The sequence below is a fragment of the Ursus americanus genome, chromosome 22, assembly GCF_024610735.1.
Source record: "Ursus americanus isolate L20-20 chromosome 22, mUrsAme1.1.p, whole genome shotgun sequence".
In the NCBI taxonomy this organism is placed as follows: Eukaryota; Metazoa; Chordata; class Mammalia; order Carnivora; family Ursidae; genus Ursus; species Ursus americanus.
The window spans coordinates 20449341-20471070 of record NC_142148.1 but is presented as its reverse complement, the minus strand read 5'-3'; the positions used below and the strand labels follow the sequence as shown (position 1 = coordinate 20471070).

Sequence of the window (21730 nt, the reverse complement as noted above, 5' to 3'; positions counted from 1 at the left end):
TTGCCAGCCGTGTGGTCTTGGGCAGTTGCCCAACGTCTCCGAGTCTTAGCTCGTCATCCGAAACGCAGACAATAAAAGTACCCACGTCGCTGTGGCTTTGTGAGACTGTGTGAGACGCTCATGCAGTACCTAGTGCACAGCCACCAGCCTGGACGGTGAATACTGCCATGCTTTTTTTTTTTTTTTTTTTTTTAAGTTGGCTCCACACCCAGTGTGGGGCTTGAACTCACAGCCCTGAGATCAAGGGTTGCACACTCTACTGACTGAACCAGCCAGGGCCTGGATATTGCAATTATTCTTTTTTTTTTCTTTAAAGATTTTATTTATTTATTTGAAAAAGAGCACAAGCGGGGGGTGGGGAGGTGCAGAGGGAGAGGGAGAAGCAGACTCCTCACTGAGCAGGGAACCCTGACATGGGGCTCGATCCCAGGACCGTGAGATTATGACCTGAGCCGAAGGCAGATGCTTAACCGACTGAGCCACACAGGCACCCCTATTGCCATTATTCTTAATTCCATTATCCTTTAAACAGTTTTACAAGGAAAGTGATATTATCCCTATTTTACAGATGTGGAAACAGGCTCAAAAATATGAAATAGCTTGCCCGAGGTAGATTTGGGGTTTGTACTAAGAGCTTTTTGTTTTGAAAAGCACAGTGGACGTGTGCCAGGCAAGAAGTTGCTCATTGCACAAGTTGTCCCCTGCCCTCACTCCCTAGCAGCTACTTGGTTAAAGGCCAAAGGTTAACTTTTTGGGAAAGCAGGGGCAACATTGCTGGTTTTGGGTTTCAGCACATTGATGGAAAATGTTCCGTGTTGTAGAAGAGTGAGTTGGTGATGGAGAGTATGAACATTACTCTGGGCTCGCACAAGTAGGGGGAGGGGCACAGGGAAAGGGAGAGAAAGAATCTCAAGCAGGCTCCAGCACAGAGCCCAATGTGGGGCTCAGTCTCACAATCCCGAGATCATGACCTGAGCTGAAATCGAGTTGGCTGCTTAACCAACTGAGCCATGCAGGCACCCCCCGTGAAATTTTTTATTTTTTGTCTAGAAAGCGTGATATATTACAGAGAAAATAGGATCCAGAATTAGATACATAGTATGATCTCAATTGTCTTTGACAAAAAAAGACAATTGTAGTATACAAGAATGTTAAATAGCTTTTCTAGTTTAGGATAATGGTTGTGCTTACTCCTGCCACTTTATAATTTTTTTACTTAATATTTATCGAACTATGAGCAAGTATTGCTTTTATAATTAGAATAGTAAAAAGAGATAATAATTTGTCCTTTCTTCCTTTGGTGGTAGGAACCTGCAAATAGTCGCCTACCTCCTCACCTTATTGCACTTGACTCCACGATACCTGGATTTTTTGATGACATTGGGTATCTGGATCTCTTGCCGTGTCGTCCCTTTGACACAGTTTTTATTTTCTATATGAAACCAGGTCAGAAGACAAACCAGGAGGTAAGATTTCTGAATTTTGGGGATAACTTTTTATGCTATAAATGTTAACAAGTTTTATTTGGCTTGTGTTTATCCATAGTAGGAGGTAGGTTATACTTGATGCTTAAAGAATTGTGAACCAGTGCAGAATGGAATTAATGAAAATTGTGATGCCCAGAGTCCTAAGTCTTTTGATTCTCAAAAGAACATGATTCAGAAAGGAGCCATAGTGTTTCTTTCTTCCCCTTAAAGAATTCAGATTGATAGGACAAAAGAAACTGAAATACAGAAGGTTAACCACAAAAAGCTAAAGCTAGGCTCGATTGCTTAAGAAGATGAAAAACAGCAACAGATATTTACTGAACATCTTTGTGACTCACCGTGCCTGGGTATAGAAGTGAGTAACAACAGTCTTTCCTCTCAAGGAGCTCACCTTCCAGGTAGTTTCACAAGCAAGTGATTTCAGTCGAGGCATGTATAGCGTGTGGTGGGGAAAAGAACACCTGAAATAAAGGACAGAAGCAGAAGACTGAAGTTAAAACTTAAGTTAAAGAAGACTGAAGTTGGTCCTTGTATCAGAGAGGGTAGGAGAAGGATGAAGAAAAATACAAGATAAGGGATAATGGGAAAAAGAGTAAATGACAAGAGATTTGACGTGTCTGTTGGAAATGAGTAGTTGAAACATGGAGTAGGCAGGCAGTTACCAACTTTTGACTAGGAAAGGGCCAAAGGAAGATTTATCAAATACAGTATTAGATGTGTAGGGCACTACGACTACATGATCTTGGAATTTTACTGTAATCCTTGTAACACTGTTAGCTGAACAGTGTTACAGATTGAACACACCTTAAGAAATTTATCAAATGTTTATTTCTGTTAGAAGCACTATTTCAGATAATTGGTGAATTAGTAGAAAATGAGGTTGATTTATGAGAAAGTTCTTCTCATCTCATGCTGTTGATTCAATAAATATTTATTGAGTGTCCACTATCAGGTGCCAGGGTTGTAATGGTGAACAAGATCTACAAGGTATCTGACATCCCAGAACTACTGTCTAAAGGGGAACACAGATGACTAAATAAACAACCATAGTAAAGTGTGCATGTTATAGGAGCCAACCACAGGAAGACTTAACCTTGTTTTGAGGTTAGGAGGAGAAGACATTTTACTGGTATCTGTGGTTACATTAAGAGTAGGTAAAAAGGTAGCAGCAGGTTGTTACTAACAAAGTCATAGTATTATGTGTAATGGCCCTGGAGGTAAGAGAGAATTCCATCTTAACAAAATTCACTGTGGAGTCCAGTATACTTGGAGCTTGGGAGAATGTGAGCTTATGCCAGCTGGAGGTGAGACTAGTAGACTCCAGATGTTTGAAAGAACCTCAGAATGGGGTCGATTGCAGGGGTTGGGGATTTGTTTGGAAGAAGACTCAAGCATGGTTCGTATGATAATAATAGGGCCGTTTTTCTTCTTCCTGTGAAAGAAGACACAAACTATTGAGGTAGCTCTTAAACTAACTCACTTTCCTTAGCTTTCTAGGGACTGAGAGTGATTAGAGCATTGCACAGTCTGCAGCCTCCTGTAGATGTCTGAGCCCCAGCTTCCCTAGCCGCAGGGGAGCTTTAGATTAATTTCTGGCTGCCAGTCAGTGGCCTGCAGGTTGAATTTGACTCATCTATTGTGTCTCGACTAACTTTTCAGAAATTGTTTATTTTAAACTTCTACTTCTGAATAAAAATTTTAGTTGAAAGAAAACTGGAAGTGGCTGTCAAATCAGTTTGCTGACACTTACAGGACTGTGAAGGGCTATGGGTGAACTACTTAAGTGTGCTTCTAACGAGAAGTGTTTAAGACATGATGGCCTGGCAGTTTTTGCCCAGTGGATTGACAAGTAATCGAGGGAACACCCTGTATTTTGATTTGATCAGGCCTCTGTATGGTCTTGAGATAGATTAGCATTGATGAACCACATCTGTGACTTGTGGACCGACTCCATCACTGTCATTTGGAGAGTTTTAAAAACTCCAGGATTCCAGGATCCTACTTCTGATGCTGTATAGAAGGTCTGCAGTGATCTAAGAGAATCTCATATTTAAGAAATTGCCCAGGTGGCAGATTTATGTTTCCCTAGAACCCGTTGATTCATGTTTCTGTAGAATCAATGTCAGCTCACTCCTCTCTGAATTCAAGAATGCCTCAAATCTCTGTGTGCTGATTCTGAGTGCTATCAACAGTGATATCTATTGCTGTAATCAGTGTCAGGTGATCCTTATACTCTTTTGTGTTATATGATTTGTTTATGTGTTTTATAGATGTCGTTCATACTGCATACTTTTATTATTACAGATATTAAATTATAAGTCGAATGATCTTAGATTAAGATTTTTGATCAGATAAATCACTTAATAATTTTAGTCATTCTCACAAGGGAAATAATATTTAATACAAAATTAAATAAAAGTAAAATAAATGTTTTATAATTAAAAGTTTAATTAAATGTTCGAGAAAAAATATTCCCTTGGTGATTTTGATACATTCCCCCCTTTTTCATTTATAATTTGTAGAGGAGTTCTCATTTTCCTTCCCTTAGCATAGGGTTTTCAACAGCAGTACTATTGCTATTTTAGGCTAGATAATTCTTTGTTATGGGAGCTGTCCTATAAATAGGACATTTAGCAGCATCTTTGGCCTCTACTCACTAGATACCAGTAGCACCCCACAAGTTGTGATGACAGAAATGTCTTCAGACATTCCAGTTGCCCCCTGGAGGGGGAAATCACCCTCATGAGAACCATGGTTTTAGGGACTTTTCTTTTTGAGGCCAGTAAAAAGCCCAGGTATTAAATCTGGTATTTAGTGAAGAGGGGAGAACCTTCTGGTTACTTTTTTCTTCTGGAATGGCTGCATTCTCTTCTTTGGACTAAGAGGAGGGTGTTTTCTCACTTGTTTGTTAATTATACCTAATCATTATTGAATTTTTAATAGATTTGTGCCTTTTATATCCTTTGTCATGATGTGTAATAAAATAATCACATACCTGTGTAATGTATCTCACTAACCAGACAGTAGTCTGTGAAGACAGGGACATAGCAGTTTTAATTTACTTTTAGTAAACGTGTCTGGTTCAGTAATTCTTTGGCTACAAGGGAAGCTAAAGGCTTTACTTGCATTATCTCACTTAATCTTCCAACCATCATTATTATCCCTACTTTAGATTTGAAGGCAATGAAACAGTAAGATTAAGAAACTTTCCCAAGGCCCAGCCAGGATTTGAACCGAAATCTGTCTAACTAGAAGCATCATTTTTAACTATAGGGATGTATTCCCAAGTTTATTCTGAGCTTAGACTTAATTTGTCAGATACTTCAAAGCTAACTGATTTTTATGGAGATTTATTTTGATATGCTCTTTTGTTTCCTTCATTATAGCTGATGATTGGTATGTATTTCAGATTTTAAAGAATGTGGAATCTTCCAGAAATGTTCAGCCACATTTCCTAGAATTTTTGCTTTCCCTTGGCTGGTCAGTAGATGTGGGCAGACACCCTGGTTGGACTGGGCACGTTTCCACCAGTTGGTCTATTAACAGTTGTGACGATGGTGAAGGACCCGAACAAGGTAAAACTCATAATGGTCATTGTTTTCTCTTGTTTTGTTATTCTTGATTTCTTTCTTTACTATAAGTTTGTAGTCTTACTTTACAAAGAAACAAACAAACCAGAAGTATGTTAAAGAAAAGTTTTCTTCCCCTAATTGGAGTCCTCACAAGAGGCCACTTAACACTAGTTTGTATATTCTTTCAGATGTCTTCTGTGTAAATTTCAGGGGAAAAAATTACAGATAAAGTTAGTTAATAGAAAATTCATGGCTTAAATATCACAAAGCTAGTAAGTTCCCTTTTATATTGTGAGTAAACAACTTCTATTTTCTATAACAGTATTATAATAAATTGAAATTTATTTGCTAACAAGTGTGCTAACATATGTTGTCCAATACAGTTTTCTATTAACAGGTGTGTTTTATAAACTTTGTGGCTATCATTAAAGGTTACATTCTTGAGATATTATATAAAAACCTTTGTAGTAAACAGCTGACTATCTTGGAGAGATTCATGCCCATATCTACAAATCTTCCTGAGGAACTATAATCAGGATAATAAGTACCAGAGCAAGTATAAATTTAAACTTAAGACCTTTGCCCCACCTGGCTAATGCTCTTTGTTCTGAGGGCTCCTGAAGTCACTGGAGAGTTAATATTATCTCTGAAGTGGGTGATACCTGTGTCGAGTGCTTGGAATTATCAGAGTTGCTCTGTCAACAAGATTGTACTCTCTCAAGGTTTCCCACTGAATACCATGGTGACTTGTGACCTGTCATTTTTACTAATTTCAGTCAAGGTTGAATCGAAGTATTTGGGAATATACTCTAATTTAAGTTTCCATATATCCTTTAATATATGCTTGAGTATATTTAATTCCTGTAAGTAAATTGATAAAGGATATGCACATTTTTCAATTTGATAAATGTATCATTGGATGCTTATGGTTGCAGTAATAGAAAACTTGACCCAAACTGGCTTATATTTTAAAGGTCATTTAATGTCTGATGTAAATGAAAATTCCAGAGGTTAGTGTACATTTTTGTTGTCATTTGATCAGCACCCCATTCTCTTTCTCTACAATTTTCCTGTAGCTCTGCTGTTCGTATGTTGACTTTGTCCCTAGCCTGGCTTTTCTCATAGTACAAAAAGGCCATTCCAGGCTTTAATTCACATACCAACCCTAGCCTGAAGAGGAGAGATTAGCTGGGTCTCAGAACCTCCCTACACCTAGGTCCTTAGATATGCAGTGATTTGGCCACTCCAAACCTGTTGCCCTGGCAAGAGATGGAATGACCCTGGTAGAGAGCTATAGACCAGGTACAACCCGTATGAAGGGTCAGTTCCAGTCAGTTCACACCTGCTACAGAGTGGGGGAGGACGGAGTGTGTGTTCGGGCAATAACCAAAGTGTCCACTATGGTAGATGCAATGTGCCTTCCCGGTGTCTAAACCAGGAGTTGGCAAAGTACAGCCCATCCTGTTTTTGCAAATGAAGTTTTATTGGAACTCAGCCACACCTGTCTATGTATTGTTTATGACTGCTTTCATGCTACAGTGCAGCAGAGACCATGTGGCCTACAAAGCCTTATTTACTATCTGATCCTTTACAGAGAAAGTTTGTTAACCTCTGGTCTAAACTTCTTTTTGCCACATCCTCACCAACATTAGGTATCTTCCAATCTGTTAGCTGAGAAATTTTCTGTTTTTAATTGTGATTGAGTTTCAGCATTTTTTCGCATTTTTATTTCTCTCCTGAGAACTACTTGTTCATTTCCTCTTCCCAATTTTTTGTCAGGTTGTTGGTCTTTTATGTATTACCAGTAGGGCATTATGTTCATTCTAATTGAGAACTATACTAGCTCTCAGGAACGTTACTTTTGTTAATTCATTCTTGCTGGCTTAGAGCAGATGCTGTTACTCAAAATGTACATTTTATGTTGTGTCACTGACCATTGGGGAAGGTAGAGCAGAAGCAGAGCTGAGGAGCAGTAGAGACAGACCAGGGACAGAAATGCCTTGAAAGCAAGAGTACGAAACACGCAGACACCTGCCCTAACTCCTTTCAGAGGTCTGTGGTGGTCATCTTCCTTTGTATTACTACCTCTTCCTGAAAAACTGTTTTCATAATCTGCCTCATACAGATGAGTTCAAGTCCCTGCTAATCAGAAGTAGCCTAATTTAGAGTAGTTTCTTAAGATTTTATCATTTAAAGTTAGTGTAAAGACATTTAATGAACATTTATAGTTTATTCTTCTTACACACTCATTGGTTCTTGCTGGAAACATGCCTTCTGTTGATTACCATTTTATTAACCAGTTAAAATTTCATGAAGCTGGATGAAACTGATTTTTCTTGGAGCAGTAATGTAGTGTTTCTCATTCCTAGATGAAGTGATTTCCTCTGAAGACGTTGGGGCTAGCATTTTCAATGGACAGAAGAAGGTGCTGTATTATGCCGATGCCCTTACGGAAATAGCTTTTGTAGTTCCTTCTCCTGTGGAGTCCTTAAGTAAGAGCATTTTTTGTATGGTGCTGTTTTCAAATCTATTTTTGTATTCACTGGTTTGTGCAGTATTTTTGTGTTGGGAGAAATTCTGAAATTCTCTAAGTTGTTGTTTAACTTCTAAGACATGATAGCATTTAGAGTATGCCAAGGTATAGGATCTTAGCTCTTCTTAACTTTCTTAAGGACACTAGTTAAAGACAGGCAGACCTTGGGGCGCCTGGGTGGCAGAGCAGTTGAGTGTCTGCCTTCGTCTCAGGGCGTGATCCCGGCGTTATGGGATCGAGCCCCACATCAGGCTCCTCCGCTATGAGCCTGCTTCTTCCTCTCCCACTCCCCCTGCTTGTGTTCCCTCTCTCGCTGGCTGTCTCTATCTCTGTCGAATAAATAAATAAAATCTTAAAAAAAAAAAAAAAAAAGAAAAAAGACAGGTAGACCCAACCTCTCATAATAATCTTTAAGTAGAGAAGTGGACCCACTTCAGCCTGTTTTTTTGTCTTTCTTTAATTAATCAGTACATAGAAGACTGGTTTTCCAGTTTATTCATTTTTTTCTCTATGAATGAGCCCCCACCTACTTGCCTGTTTCCATGTGAGAGCCTTATGTGGAACCCCAGAGAATCCTACAATTGGAAGATCTCTATAGTTGGAAGATAGCATCTGGCTGATCTTCTGACACCAAGTAGGAGAAACTTCACAACCTAGAAAAGGTGGTAAATTAATCCTGTTCTTCAAAGGATCAGGAGTGATTATTACTTCTCAGTGTGAACCCATAGTCTTATCTGGCCTAGAACCTTTGCTTCTTGCAAAGTAAGCTCATTTCTTTGTGCCTAACCAGGCAGTAGGTAGAAAATTTCACCTTCTTCATTGAGACCATCTGTAGGATGGGCTGCTATATATCATACTGTCATGGTTTCATCTCTAGGCTAATAACTTTTCTCGTGCCCTTGCTCTGGCAGCCTCCTGACCTTTGTACTTGGACCCTTGATTTCACACACTAGGCCCCCCACCCCTGTCTTATATTCTTAGGCCAGTTGTGTCCTTCCCTAGCAGTATCCCTAAGCAGCTGTTTGCCTTCATGTCAAGGCTGTGATCTACTACCCTAATTCCAGAAGCCAGGCCCCATTTGTCCTCTGTGAGTTGAGTCCCTGCTTCGTCTCTACCCCAACCTGTTTGCACCAACAGAGCTAGAGCCTTGTCCTCGTACTTTAGTTTCCACAGTTGGGTCTTCACCTCCTGTCATGAAATGTCCTGTGTGATGACTGTGCCCCTGCTGCAACTCAGCCTCCTCCTGTTTCTTGAGATTTGTCTTTGTGTTTGTGGTTTCTGACTCTCTGTGTGCTGGGCTCCAACCAGATCCCTTCTTAATTACAGAGACTAGGTCCTCTTTAGCTTCGGAATGCCCCAGTGCCACTTGGTACCGTGCTACATGATTGAATATGTAATCAAAATAATTCAGAGAATAATAGATGGCTTATATTCTGCATCTGAAAAGTCAAATATTTTCTAGTCTTACTCAGTCATCCTGTAGCTCAGGAGCCTCCAAACTATGGCACGCAGGCCGAAATCAGACCACTAAGTACAGTTTTTACATTTTTAGGGTTGTAAGTAAAGTACAAAGAAGAGACCGACATAGCCAGCAAAGCCTAAAATATTTACCAACCCTTTACAGAAAAAGTTTACCAGCCTTTTGTCTAGAGGCAGTGCTTCTCTTAAGTGACTTAGGCTAGACCATTAGCATAATTAAACACTTCTCTAAAGAAGTAGGACATATAATTGATTTTTTTCTTTACTCTGTAGCTGATTCATTGGAAAGTAACATCTCGGACCAAGATAGTGATTCAAATATGGATCTTATGCCTGGAATTCTGAAACAGCCATCCCTGACACTTGAGCTTTTCCCTAATCACACAGACAATCTTAATTCCTCACAGCGGGTAAGTAACTTTGTTGATACAGCTCTGAAAATTTGTCGTGCAATGGAAATAATTATAGAATCATCCCTTTAATCAACCTTTTAACTGTAACCTAGAGAGCAATGATAGCAGTACTGATTCATTAGTATCTTAATTTTTTAAAATCAAATTCTCACAATTTTCTTTTTTTCAGCTTGCAACAAATAGGTCATTCTAAGACAGCCTCTATTGTTTTCCTTGATTTGGCCATTCTGGTACCATGCTTGAGTCTCTCAGCCATTCCTTCTCAAGCCTGGGTTTATCCATTAAAGGTACAACAGTAATGGGGCACCTGGGTGTCTCAGTCGGTTAAATGTCTGCCGTTGGCTCAGGTCATGGGATCGAGCCCCGTGTTGGGCTCCATGCTCAGCAGGAAGTCTGCTTCTCCCTCTCCCTCTGCCTCTTCCCCTGCAGCCCCCCCCCCCCCGCTCACATGCGTGCTCCTGCTTTCTCTCTCAAATAAATAAAACCTCAAAAAAAGAAAAGGTGCAATAGCAGCTGTATGTTCCACATCTTTAATCATGCAACATTCAACTTAAGTCTGGTGTATACAAATGGTAGCACTTTGGAGACTAGCCCAGTGTGTGACTAGACATAATGAGTGAGGCACACAGCAGCCACCACAAGAAGGGAGCATTTTACTTTTATACTATTTTTCTTGCCATATGAGTAGATGTTATGTCTTTATTTTTGTTTTCTCCTCCTGTTACGTCTTCATCCTTACTGGAAAGTGGACAAGTGAGTGATAGGAGGATATAGGATCATTTCATAAATATGGGAAGATTGATTTGTAACAAATAATAAGAAAGACAAAAAAAGTGCAACCTTGATTGAACCATTCTTTGATTTTACAGGATTTTAATTTGGCTCCTTCCCCATGAAAGTTGTTTTTAACATAAATAAAAGTGACTCTTGAACAATAGGTTTAAACTATGTGGGTCCACTTATATGTGGATTTTTTAAAAAATAAATGCAGTACAGTGTTGTAAATGTATTTTCTCTTCCTTATGATTTTCTTAGTAACATTTTATTTTCTCTAGCTTTACAGTACATATTACATCTAATATATAAAATATATGTTAATTGACTATATTATTGGTAAGACTTCTCTTCAACAATAGGCTATTAGTAGTTAAATTTTGGAGAATCAAAAACTAATTTAGGAAAAATAGTTGTTTAAGACTTTCTGAAGTAGACTCATATTGAAAATCAGGAGTTGCATATTTAAAAGGTTTCATAGAGTACAGTTTGGAGATGAACATGTCTGTGTAGGGTGGAAATATAGGATTTCAGCCAGATCTGATATTCAATGATTGTACTCATTTTCTGAATGTCAGTATGATTATCCCTTAAAATACAAAATCTTCAAAGCACCACGTTTTATTACTTATACTTTGCAGACTACTTACTAACCTTAAAAATAGGACCTACTTTATCAGCAAAAATGGGTTTACTAGAGAATAGCAAAGAATTCCAATCAGGGACATGCAAACTATGGCAAAACTATTGGCAAATCCAGCAAATAGAGGAGAGGAACATTTTATGGAGAATGAGGAGGAAGTTGGGAGGGGTTGTTCTGAGTGGAAATCCATTGGAGGAAAGCAAGAGTTCAGGAGGAGAATGACTAACCAAGGTTTCTTATTGGCTGAGTTGCGGGGGATTTCTTGGTAGGAGATTGCATGTACATCTTTTCGTGGTGAGGCCTATAATTGACTATTCTTTCCTGTTGATGATTCTTCTTTTGGGGTCTGTAATGGGCAGTTCTTCATGTAATTGCTCTTGGGTGGTATGGCTCCTTTTTCTAGCCTCCCACTTTAGTGAGGTTTCCCTTTGTTAATTTTTACACTACTAACTAAAAAGAGAAAAATAGTACCTCAATAGATGCAGAAAAAGTAGTTGACATAGAATTCAACATTCATTCATGACTTTCTGGAAGAAGAGAACTTTCTCAACCTGAGACAGAGCTCTGCTGGAAGCCTAGAGCTAAGATTATACTATACAGTATTGTTGACTGCTTTCACCCTGAGTAGAGGACAAAGCAATGATGTCTGCTCTCACCACTTGTATTCAGCATGGAGTACTATGACAAGAAAAAGAATTAAAGTGCATAAGGATTGGAAAGGAGAAGTAATACTGTGTTTGCAGATATGATCATATATGTAGAAACCCTGAGGAATCTTTTTGAAAGAATCTACTAGATCTACTGGGTGAGTTTATTAAGGTTATAGGAAAAAAGGCCACTGTGTTAGGCTGAATTCTAAGATGACCCACAGAGACTCTTGCCCCTGTATGATGTCCTCCCCTTGTGTGTGGGTAGAACCTGTGAATATGATGAGATATCCTGTGATTATGTTACATTATACAGTAAAAGGGATTTTGTGGATATAATTATTAAGGTTACTTTGAGTTAATCAAAAGAGAGATTACCCAGTAGGCCTGACCTAATCATTAAGAACCCCTCCCCTTTTTTTTAAGATTTTATTTATTTGAGAGAGAAAGAGAGGGTGTGAGTAGGGGGAAGGGCAGAGGGAGAAGCAGACTCCCCGCTGAACCGGGAGCCTGATGCAGGGCTCAATCCTGGGACTACAGGATCATGACCTGAGTTGAAGGCAGACTCTTAACCGACTGAGCCACCCAGGCGCCCCATAGGAGCCCTTTAAATCTAGGGCTGAAGTCAGAGATTCAAAGCTGATTAGGAGCCATGCTAAGAAAATGGTCTCTCAGTGTGGCTGATGTCTGCCACCAAGTTGGGGAAGATCTTTTAGTCACAGTCATTTTCTGTGACTGCCAGAATACAAACAGAAATGGAAATAAGAATCTAGGGAAATTGCCATGGTCTCTGTCATCTGCTGAACACAGGTATGTTTCTGTACTAATAAAGCAGTTTTATTTTTTAAATTCAACTTAGATATGAGAGTCTCTCTTCTGTCCACATAGCTTCGTTTAGGGCTTTAGCACAAACTCCTCCCGGCTGCATGTCTTTGAAGTGGTGGTGCTCAGAGCACCAGTTTGCTAAAGGGGAGCCACAGAGTCCTGCTAGCCCTTCAGAGAAACTTCAAGCCGATCAGGTAGGCAGGGACACCAGAAGCAAACTGCATGATAGCAAAGACATAAGCAACTCTTCTTTTCTTTCTGTTGGCAAGAAAAAGGTCTTTTTTTGGCTTAGATTGCAGTAGGAAACTTCTGGCCTAGAAATGAGAACTAGAAGTAACTTGCTGATGGGACGTTTTAGAGATTAGGATCCCCAGGCAAACCAGTGACGTTGCTGTGATGAGGAAAGCATTCTGCTTGCTGGCCATAGACAGATAGACTCAAATCCTTTGAAGCCCTCATTAAGACATTGCCTGCAAATTTTTTGAAGATTTTATTTACCCATTTATTTTAGAGAGAGTATGTGCTAGCAAGTGGAGGGGCCGAGAGAGAGGGAGAAAATCTCCAGCATACGTGGGGCTCGATCCCACATCCCCAAGATCAGGACCTGAGCTGAAACCAAGAGCCGGACGCCCAACCGACTGAACCACCCAGGCACCCCGCCCACAAGTTTTATTTTTATTAATGTAAATTATAATTGGTCCGTATTCCTTATCTACTTTTCTTTGAGAATTTAAGACCTTCATTTCTTTGTTCTAGGTTGAGACTTGATAAACAGAAGTCAAAGAAGAGCTTTTTTGCAAATATATTTCACTTTTTTCCTGACGTGATTTCCCATGACCTGATACTTAAATCACTGGCCAGCTTGATAAATATGTGGTTGGGTAGTTTTATTAAGCCGCTTCTTTTTTTTCCCTCCCCCTTCTCCTTTTCTGCTTTTCTCTACCTCATATAGCTTAGTCCCAGTTCCAGAATGAAGAAGCTGCCTCAGGGTCGCCCTGTGCCTCCCCTTGGACCTGAGACAAGAGTTTCTGTAGTCTGGGTGGAGCGCTATGATGATATAGGTACTGTGTAAGGGCTTTGTCCATAAGTAAAATTATTGTAGAATGACAATGACTTGCTGAATGTCTAGGGAGAGGCAGCACAGATGTGGTATGGTGGCCAGAAGCTGGAGCTGGAGCTCAGCAAGCCTGGGTTGGCATCCTGGCTCCACCCCTCACTCAATTTCTTTAAGCCTCAGATTACTCTTCTGTTAAATGGAGACACTCATGGTGCCTCCTAGTTATGATTTGGTGAGACTAGTGGATGTAAGTGGATGTAAAACTTAGCTATTCTTGATATCACACTGAATGGCTTGTTGCAAGTCAGTCCCACTCCACGTAGCTCCCAGTCATCCCAAGACCTCTGGAAGGGGGAAAGGGGAACACTTCCTTCACCTCTGCATGAACCCTACTGTCTCGTTCTGGTGTAAAGATGAATTTGTCCTTAGGAATTCTGCCATGGATAAGTTTCTCGTGATTTTTATGTAAGCAACATAAGAGCATTAGAAATGCATACTTAGCCTAGAATCTCATCCAGCTCAGGGTTTGTGGAAGAGTGTGACCATTGCTTTCCAACCAAGCCCTCAGAGACCACAGATCATGTTTTATAAACACTCAGCTTTAGATGAACTTAGCGAAAATTTATCTTGAGGGAGATTTCTTTTTGATGAGGAATGGTTAGGATTATGTATTTCAGGATACCACAATCCATGTATTTATTGCACACTTGTATAAAGAGATTAGGAAATTAGGTTTCATACTGTTTATTTTAGAAATATGAGGGAGATATTAATTGTAATGCTGTTACTTTCTTCCAGAAAACTTTCCCCTCTCAGACCTGCTGACAGAGATCAGTACTGGTGTGGAAACAACTGCAAACAGTAGCACTTCTCTGAGGTACACTCTCTATTTGCCCGAGGCTCACCAGCATGTCTTTAAGTATACAGAAACCGTTCATTACAATGTCAGTTGTGATTTCATAAAGACGTAAGGAAACAAAAGGGATGAAGGCAATAGGAAATAAACATAGGGGAAAAAAATCAAAGAAGTTGATAGATATGTGTACAAGGTGATAAATTAACGAGCATTTTTAAATGGCATAATTGCTGTTTTATCTGCAGCAAAGAGAAAAATGAATAGGTGGAAGCACTTAAGTATTAATGAAGACTATAATAACAGACTGGCAATACTGGATAGAAATAATAGAGTTAAATTGGTCAAAACATTCTGGATGGTTAAAATGTCCTAATTAAATAAGCTATTTAATGGAAAAATATTTCTAAGTAAAATATAATAGTAACTTTATCATAGTAGTAAGATTCCTATTGTAGCTGCCCATGCACGAAAAGGATAAAAGGGGATAACTGAATTCTAAGATTAAGAACAACGTATCTATATAGGCTTTATAGTTTCAAGGCTTTTTGCTTGCTTCCTTTTGGAAGTATTTTAAAACAATTCATAAGAGGTGCCATTATCATCTCTGTTTTACAAATGGAGTAAAATACTGATGGAAGTTTTTCTTCAGTATCACACATTCAGTAAATGTTAAAAGAGAAAGTGATCTGAACTTAAGCTTCCGCCCCCAGATGCCAGCCTCATTTCGTACATCAGAGAGCTACCCTTGATGTCAAGCTACATGATCTGATTTGTACTGCATGTAAGATGAATTTGTTCTTAACATCACTAGATTATTGTCATAGAATTGAAGTGAGGTAAAGATGGTTTATTTTAACATCATATTTTTAAATTTCCAGAAAGGACAAGTCATTTATTTTTTTATTTTTTTATGTTCAGTTAAGCCAGCAAATAGTACATCATAGGTTTTTGATGTAGTGTTCAGTGATTCATTAGTTGTGTATAACACCCAGTGCTCATCACAACATGTGCCCTCCTTAATATCCATCACCCAATTACCCCATCACCCCACCCCCCTCCAGGAGGACAAGTCATTCTTAAAACTTACGTGTTTTTTCTGCTAAAGTATTTTAAAACAAGTTACAAGGGATCCTGACAGTTTAAATATATCAGTCTGCATTTCTGAAAAACAAAAACACTTTTCAAATAGATAAAGATAAAATTATCACAATAATAAAATTAGTAATAGTTCCTTAATTTTATGTAGTAACCAGTTCATATTGAGTTTTCTCCATTTTCCCTAGAATATCCTTTATAGTTTGTTCAAACCGGAATCCACTCTGGAACCTTGTGTCTGATGTTAATGTGCCTTCAGTATCTTTTACTCCAGAACAGCCCTTTTTGTCTTTTTTTTCTCTCCGTGATACTGACTTACTGAAAAGACTAGAGTAATTCTTGAGGTGGACTTTTCTAGAACTAGTTTGGAAGAGAACTTTTAAGTGTCTTGTGTTGGTGGTGGTAGTGTTAACTGTTTCAGTCTTTTTAGGTCAAAAGTTATGATATGACTAGACTGTAAAAATCGTGTTTTGTTGGTAAACTGGCAAAATCAAGAATTTGGCTTGGTGACAAAATTAACTATAGGTTTGACTTTTATATAATGTATTGAAAATTGACTCAGTGTTGCTTTGGCCAGAATCACTTTACTTATATAGAAAAAAAAAACACACACAAAAAAACAGAAATGGCAACATGTAGCAAGTATCACAGAGTAGTAATGTGGGTACCTCTAGGTTTGGTGACATATCCCTGAGCATGATGTGTATCTCAGTCTTCTAAAGGCACAGTTGTGACATTAGCACCCATGACCTATTTAGAGGCTTAGAAGGCTTTGGCCCTCCAAGATACAGTCATTTATCACCTTTGCTAAGGAGGACATTTGCAGCTGGCCCAGACTAATGGGCCTCCCAACTTCTTCCCCCCACCCCTGCACAAAAATTACATTAGAGATTCCCATAATGAGGCCTCAACTATATCCCCACTTGTGCTCTGAGATGCCAGGGTTAACTGTGGTGGCATTCCCTGCTCTCTGGCCACCCCCACATTTGTTCCCTACAAGAAGGAGGAACTAAGTGAAAGCCCCATCACTGGTGCTGGAGTCATAGCTCCCTGCCAGAGATTCCTCTGCCTTTGCTTCCACCCTGTGTCCCTAGAGGTTTTAAAACACATTTTTTAGCCCCTTTTTTGTCAGTTCAAAAAGCCCAACCCCAGTGATGGGCCTTTTGGGCCGGGTGGGGGTGGGGGTGGGGGATTGGGTGCAGCAACATGGGCTCCCAGAAGGAGGATTCTGAGCAGACTAACATGTTGGCTCTTATCAGACTACATCAAGCCTGGCATCAAGTGTCCTTAATTTTCTTATATTACACATGGAGGCCTTTCAACTTTTATATGTTTGGGGTAAAAAGAGTTTTCTTTTCTTTTCTTAAGATCTACCACTCTTGAAAAAGAAGTTCCTGTCATCTTTATCCACCCTTTAAACACTGGATTATTCCGGATAAAAATTCAAGGAGCCACTGGAAAATTTAACATGGTCATCCCGCTTGTGGATGGGATGATTGTCAGCAGGCGAGCACTTGGTAAGGTCTTCATGTATGGCCAAAGAGTTAAGGTTTCTCTCTTTTATTTATTTATTTGTTTAAACACTTTTATGAACCAAGAAGAAGTAGAAATAAGGAAATGGTGATATTACTTAATAGATGCCACATGTAGAAAATGCTATTATGGTTTGGGGTGCCTGGGTCGTCAGTTGGTTAAGCGTCTGCCTTCGGCTCAGATCTTGATCTCAGGGTCCTGGGATCAAGTCCTGCATCAGGCTCCCTGCTCAGCGGGGAGTCTGCATCTCCCTCTTCTTCCTCCTGCTCGTTCTCTCTCTCTCTCTCACTCACTCTCTCTCAAATAAATAAAATCTAAAAAAAAAGAAAAAAAGATAATGCTATGGTTCTTGTTAAATAAGCAGCATGTTTTGTTCTGTTTTAATTGTGCTTCATCTACTTAAGCATGTGTAGAACTACAATTCACAAACTTCCTGGAAAATCAGATAGCGGTTTATAATCCAGGGCAGGAAAATGGGTTGTCGGACCAGATTTACTTCGGTTTTCCCTTCTCATATATTTCTTCTAGCAGTTTTGTCTTAGTAGAATGTTGTCTGTCTCTCCAGGGACGGGGAGTTTTGCAAATGGAATGAAGTAGGTTTGACTGCAGAGTGTAGTTCACTTGAATACTGGTAGTTCACCTAGATGGCTAGTTATTCACATTGACTTCAATACCCTCTGTTTTTAAGGTTTTCTGGTGAGGCAGACTGTAATTAATATTTGTAGAAGAAAGAGACTGGAGAGTGACTCCTACAGTCCACCACATGTCCGCCGGAAACAGAAAATCACAGACATCGTCAACAAGTACCGGAACAAGCAGCTGGAGCCAGAGTTTTATACTTCACTTTTCCAGGAGGTTGGACTCAAGAACTGCACTTCTTAGACACGGTCTGTCTAGGACTCTTGAACTCCAGTTTGGGGCTATGATATCAGAGCAAAACAGTTTGATAGGTGATCACTGTAAAAAGAAAAACAAATCACTCCCCAAGAGCTTACTGTTTAATCACCAGAATAGAAGAAACACATTATAAACCCATTTGATAGAAGACTTTCGGCTTTCTAGTGAAATGGGCTCCCAGACACAATCATATTCCTGCTGGTAATGATGATATACATTTTAGCCATAAACTTTCTTTTAAAAGTGACAATTTTAGTTAAATATAAGCCTTTTGAGGAGAAAGGCTTTATGCATCTCAGTTAAACATGTGCATTGGTAGTATCAAATTTGCAAATTAGAAGTTGAAGATAGTTTTATACTTCACTTTTTAGGAGGTTATGTTCAGAATTGAAATCTGTCTCAGAATCTTCCAGGACATTTAAAGACTCATGCTGATGATAGCATGGAGGAGAAGGGAAGAAATCTCAGCTTTCTGCTCACTTGTAAGTCCATTTGTCGTCCAGCTGTCCAACTGACAGAAATGAGCATAAATGTGTTTTGTTTAGATAAGAAGCCTGACATTAAAATATTTCATGTTTCCTCTCCACATTTCACAAAATTATCGTCCTCATTACTGCACAGATCAATCTGAAGGCCTCCATTTCTGGGCAGCCCAGGAGCAGATCTACAATGGAGGCGTGGCCCTGTCCTTTAGCAGAGACACAAGTGGCGTTTGTGGGGTTAAAAGTTGTGGGACAGCAGAGATGCCTCAACTCTCTCCATTGCTGTGTGGCTTGGGGACATGATGATAGGCTAAGCATTCGTAATTCCTTGGTAATCTCTTGGTTACATTTTGAGAAATGTAAATTCACAACAAGGGTTGAACATCATTGGTTTCATCCATTGTCTCTTACTTCAGGACCAAGCAGGAGACTGCAGTAGTTTGTGAAGGAGTCTAATTTGGGTTCAGGAAATAGCCTCTCAGCGCTACTAACTCAGATCTCTCCCAGAGAGCTACTGGATTTCGTCATAATTGACCAATGTTAATGACCACCCCATAGGGTGGCTGCTGTTAGAAATAGCTGTTGGGGTCATGTTTTCTGGACTTTTGCCAGCTGAAGGCACAACAAATCCCTGCCCGGGTTTTGGAAATACTTCTGTTACCTCACTGCTACTTTTCTGCCAGGGATAAATGTTTTGAGGTGGCCAGACCCAGAACAACCTTCCAAGGATTCCTGTTCCAGTGCTAGAGTATACACTGCTCATTTCTCCTATTCTTCTGTGCTTTCTTCTTTATTAAGATTTTTTTTTGTTAAGAAAATAAGTGACATTTGAAGTCCAAAGAGGAGTGCTCATGGCTGTGTTGAGGGTGGTTTCCCACGTGAACTCTGGTGTCAGTAGACTCTGCAGGTCGGGGCCGCAGTGCTGTGTTTGGTTTGATGTTTGGGGAGTTCATTCGAGGGTGCGGGATAATGTAGGGCCTAGTTCCCTGTGCAGATGTTTCTATTCCAAAGGTATGTATTTTGTCATCTCTGAGCAAGAAATGTGGATATCATAGCAGCTCTTGGTCTTAAGTTTGCTGTACCCGTTTCTTCATGTTTGTTTTAAGCTCAGGTAAAGGTTACCTCCTCCTCCTATGACTCCAGTTTCCATTCAGGGTGTGATATTATTGAATAATTGATTTTCTTTTTAATCTGGGCAATAAATCGATGTTTCCAGATGGTAGCATGGGGTTAGGGGATGTAGGATAAAGATGAGCAAATTCTACCCTAAAAATGTTTTATTTAACTCAGCAGGTTATAAGGTGAGGTTTAACAACTTCCATGGAAATTCCAGATTGACATTTCAAGGGAAAAATGGGCCCTTTTTCTAGTGGACATGAACAAAGAAAGCTTAAATTGATAGGCAATTTATAACATTCCAGAGGTTAAAAATAACTGATGTAAGTGTACTTCCTCGGTGTGATTCTTCAGGTAAAACTTTCCTTTAGCATAGTTTTATCGTCAGCAAAATATCCTGTGTTGTGCGTGTTGAAGGTAGGCTTCCTGATCCTTCAGTTTGCTGTAATTTCTGGCAACTCTTCGTAATTCTCATGACTGATAACTGAATAACTATGTTGAATGCAGTTTGTAATCTGGAAGCCTATGATCTCCCAGGGAAGGAGGGATAGACTCAGAGCTGTGCAGCCCCCAAAGGCATGAGATCCTGGTGTGTACAGCACAAACAGAATATAGGGTTACGTGTAGCTCGTGAGGTGCTCCTCCCTTCTGCTCAAAACAGCATTTACCTAAAAGGAGTGCGGTAAGAACCCTTACCGTAGGTTTGAATTCATGGTCACTAAGTTCACCCAACTGCCTTTGTTAAAAATCACTTTGAGTAGAACAATGCCAGAGGAGCATATGTAGTCCCTAGTAATAACCTTTAGTTTCATAACCTTCGAAGGGAAGCCAGGACCACTGTGGTCTGTGGCTTAAACAGTATAGTAGCTGTATGTGACAGGTGTTATCAGGGGGTGGATGAGTGTGGCATTTGGTGACAAGGAAGGCATTACCCAAGGGACAGAGGCAGGTAGCCCCTCATAGTCCTTTTTCCCATTCGGGAGATGGGGGCTTTCCTCCTCCTTTCTGGTTGGGAGCACTGATGACAGTAAGGAGGCTTTGCCCTTTCTTGGTCAGCCAGATCCCACTTTGGCCCTCTGAAAGGAATAGTTACATGGTGGGTTCACCCCATCCTGCCCTGGCTAGACACACCCACATGCGTGCATGCTGTCCTCCATTTCCTGGTCCTCGATTTCAGGGCAGCCCATTCTCCTCTGGACTCACTTATAAAAACAAAAGACCTACATCTTTGGCCAGTAATGTCAGTTGCCCACAGGTTGTATGTATGAGGCCTTTGTGAGTGGTTACTTTCCACACACTGTGGGGAAGCATTTGTCAGGCTCTGCAGAGTGATTTTCAGAGAGACAGTCTTCGGGAGCATTGATTTCCATTGGAAGGTGAGACTTTACCCCCAAGGTGGAAATCAGCCTTGCTCAAAGACCTGTTTTGTGGTAGATAGTAAAGATGTTTTGGGGGTAATTTGACACTCCTGCTGGCAGTGGTTCTCCATTCAGCATTTTAAAACCCATTCAGGTTATATCTTCCCGAAAAGAATTGATTTCTCTGTTTACATGAAACAGTAAGTTGAATTTGATGGTCTGTTTTAAGGATTTCCGTGACAGCCTCTTTTCCTGAGACGGAGAGATTGGAGGTAATCCACCCGCTCAGTGTGGAATCGAACTGTGGGTTCTCGGTAGCTGAAGAAGCCATGTACTGTATAGTGTTTTTCTCAGAGTATCAGCTCACGTTCTTAAGATGCTTTTCTTTTTTTAATGGTGAGGGAGAAGGTGTGATTTGGGATTCCACAGTGCCTTGCATATAGTAGGCGCCCAATAAATATTTGTTGAAGCAAACCAAGTTTCCCAAGTCCTTGCCTCTTGCAGCGACCAAGAACATCTTTCTCCTCTGAAGGGCTTGGCAGTTGTGGCTAAAAAATAAGCAGTATCATTATTTGCTTGAAATCATATATACAATTTGTATGAATTTCGGTATGTTGCCAAGACATGATCTTTTTCTTATTGTATTTTCTGTAAATATTTCTGGCACTGAACTGTAAAGTAAAGGCGAAATGTAAATACGAAGGTGTACCCGTGACCCCTCGCCTCCTGTGTTTTCTCTTCATCAGTTAGGGAAAAAGGCCCAGAGGCTTGTTTGTATTTATGCCGATCCTTTGTCCAGAAGAAACCCATGGAATATTGAATGTAATACATTTAGTCAATTAAATTTTAAGGAGATTCTTATCTAATAATGTTGTGTGTGCTTTTGGTGACAGGCCAGGGTTTGACCCCTGCATTGGTGTTTCTAGTTTACTCTTTCCAGGGCGTGTGTGTTCTGCTTTGCCT

At 39.9% G+C, this 21730-nt stretch overlaps 1 protein-coding gene across 5 annotated transcripts in view; it reads left to right on the top strand.

Moving 5' to 3' along the window:
• The window catches only part of RALGAPB (Ral GTPase activating protein non-catalytic subunit beta), a 79087-nt gene extending 57605 nt beyond the window's left edge, over positions 1-21482 (top strand). For 4 of the 5 annotated variants that reach the window (XM_045804607.2, XM_045804605.2, XM_045804609.2 and 1 more), the window contains 8 exons: positions 1308-1466; positions 4897-5062; positions 7429-7551; positions 9345-9481; positions 13326-13434; positions 14229-14307; positions 16750-16898; positions 17603-21482. In XM_045804607.2, coding sequence (XP_045660563.1) covers positions 1308-1466; positions 4897-5062; positions 7429-7551; positions 9345-9481; positions 13326-13434; positions 14229-14307; positions 16750-16898; positions 17603-17796 — 1116 coding nt within the window. In that variant the 3' untranslated portion in view covers positions 17797-21482. Of the gene's footprint in view, positions 1-1307; positions 1467-4896; positions 5063-7428; positions 7552-9344; positions 9482-13325; positions 13435-14228; positions 14308-16749; positions 16899-17602 lie in introns of those variants that run through there. The other variant, XR_015720908.1, reaches the window with a different exon arrangement.
• The last annotated feature ends 248 nt before the right edge of the window (positions 21483-21730 follow it).